The sequence below is a fragment of the Erinaceus europaeus genome, chromosome 15 (genome assembly GCF_950295315.1).
Source record: "Erinaceus europaeus chromosome 15, mEriEur2.1, whole genome shotgun sequence".
In the NCBI taxonomy this organism is placed as follows: domain Eukaryota; kingdom Metazoa; phylum Chordata; class Mammalia; order Eulipotyphla; family Erinaceidae; genus Erinaceus; species Erinaceus europaeus.
In genome coordinates, this window is record NC_080176.1 from 15711878 (window position 1) to 15714338 (window position 2461).

A 2461-nucleotide genomic window follows, 5' to 3' on the forward strand; every position below is an offset into this window, starting at 1 on the left:
CACTCCAAGGAGAAGTCCCTCATTTCATGTTGTAAAGGCTTCAAAAACAAGAACTCTTGAGGTTTCTTCTGAAGCAGTAGAAAATACATACAGCAGTGCCTTCTTGCATGGAGAACTTTGGTTGTAGAAATGAACTTTCCGGAATTTTTAGTATGTTTTTGTCCCATCTTTTTCTAGGCCAGAAACCCTTTAAAAAATCCTTGAGAGGGTCAGATGCTATGAGTGAGACCAGCTCAGTCAGCCACACTGAAGACCTGGAGAAGGAACACCCTGGTGGGCCAGAGCAAGATGCCTTGGAGGTTAATGACCCCAAAGCCTCTCAGGAAGTCAAGCAGATCGGAGCCCTTCAGAATGGGGCCCAACACCAAGAAGTTGAAAACCCACAGGTAGAAGAACTGGAGAGCTTAAGATAGAAGTCAGTGTTTGCTTTCAGACTGTTTCAGGGAAGATGGCAGTTATATTGAAAATGTAAACTGTGCCACATGATAACAGAAATTACCATTATTTGTGCTTTACTGGAACATTTGCACAAATGTGTGCCTGAAAGCCAGGCCTTATAGGGGGAACCGAATTGTCTAATGCTATGCTATGGGTATGTAGACCAACAACTTTTTGTTTCTGTCTGCCCAATTGTAGTAATACCATTTTCTCCACAAGTTACCATAAACACTTTTTTTTTTCCACAAAGAACACTTGAAATCTCAAGTGCTGCCATTTGAAATACTTGCTCTTATCTTTGTAAATGCCAGTGTAAGAAGTTAGTAGTTTGCACAAGAAAACAAGACAACTTTCAGAACTCTCCGGGTCCCTGTGGTACTGCTGCAGAGGAAAGATAGCTTCCTGTCTGTATTTCAGTCAGTATATAATCAGGTTGCAATATACAATTGAGTGTGTTGAACTTGAAGGAGAATGGGCTTCAGTGGGATTACAAATCACTGTCAGAAACCCTCTCTGCCATCCCCTACTGTTGCTTTCCCTGGAGATTTAAGTAAGGACTGTGTCCACTGGAGCTGTGGTAGGTTTATTAAGCAAGTTAGAGTGGGCAGTGCTTCTCTCTGTGACTTTCCTCTGCCACAAATTCATTTTCCCCTTTATATAATATTTGTAAACAAATTAAAGAACTCATCTATTAAGAGTGACTGTAGACTCTTCTTGACCATGTATGTAGATATGTGTGTGTGTATTTTAAATACTGGTAAATGCTTTTAAATTGGCACACTGTGCATATTTCTACATTTAATATACAATAGATGCTACCTTTAAGAGCCGAATATTAAATATACTGTGTAGCACCTACCTGAATTTAATTCTAAAATAACTGTATACTTTTGACTTGTTCTACATGAAAGCTTCTATAGCTTCAATTCTGTTCACAACTCTCACGCTCGGCCAACTCAAAAATAAGAACCAGAAAGTAATCTTTCTCAGGCTTATCAAACCAGATTACTGCTGAAGTGGACCCTTACTTACTGCCCACTTCTACTTTTCAAAAAGTCCTGCATAGTTTTGTTCATTAGTAATGACCCCATGTCTTGAGTCTAGCTATGGGAGACCAGGAGATAGTAGAGGGGTACAACTGGATCTGTGGGCTGCAGGAATGGAAGCCTTAGTTATACCACATTAAGCCTATATAATTACACTCTGATTTGTTGTGATTGCTGATGTTTGGCACTTGTCAAAATGCAGTTTTCCTTTGATGGGGGTGGGTACAGATGATTAAAAAAAGACTTCCCTGTTTAATTGGTGCAATGACGTATAGCAAATAAAATGGGGGAGGGAAATTATCGCCTTTAACAGATTAATTTTTAAATGTTTTTATATATATATATTTGGAATTGTTAAATTGGTTTTGCTGAAATGGAATTTCACCCTTGAGATACTATCTGAATGTTGGTTTCAATAAAGGTTCTTAAAGTTGTTACCAATGAGTTCAGTTCATAACTCTCACTACTAAATCAGTAGGGTAACTTTTCAGATAGAAGCTCCAAAAAACAAATGTTTTTAAAAACATAACTTGAATATTAACCACAACTTTAGTGATCTGACACCTGAAAGGACAAATTTATTGGTGGCTTTTGATAACTTTCAGGGAACAAATTTAGTGTCATAGGCCATTGTCTATTTTAAAGATTATCCAAATAGTAGATCAAACCCAGTTTTTCTTTCAGAACTTTTCATCTCAGTTATCCAGCGTTTGTGTCAGTTTTAGATTTAAAACTTCTAAAATATTTGGAGGAGACAAAAATAAACTTGAGATGTATATATAACTAAATTTTACTTTTTATTTATTTATTTATTTATTTATTTTGCTAATGTAGCAGAATTAGATACACTTAAGTATTTGAAATTGCTGCTTTCAGAATAGCCAGGCAGAGGACTCCTTCTCTGCCTCTTACTACTGGCCAGAAAGAAACAGCTGGGTGTCAACTTTTCAGTAAAGTAAAAAGTAAACCTAAACAAA

General features: G+C 37.1%; 1 protein-coding gene across 4 annotated transcripts in view; it reads left to right on the plus strand.

The window, feature by feature from the left end:
- Positions 1-2461, plus strand: part of PDXDC1 (pyridoxal dependent decarboxylase domain containing 1) — a 67335-nt gene that overhangs the window by 63557 nt on the left and 1317 nt on the right. For 3 of the 4 annotated variants that reach the window (XM_060172938.1, XM_060172941.1, XM_060172940.1), the window contains exon 23: positions 178-386. In XM_060172938.1, coding sequence (XP_060028921.1) covers positions 178-386 — 209 coding nt within the window. Of the gene's footprint in view, positions 1-177; positions 1922-2461 lie in introns of those variants that run through there. The other variant, XM_060172939.1, reaches the window with a different exon arrangement.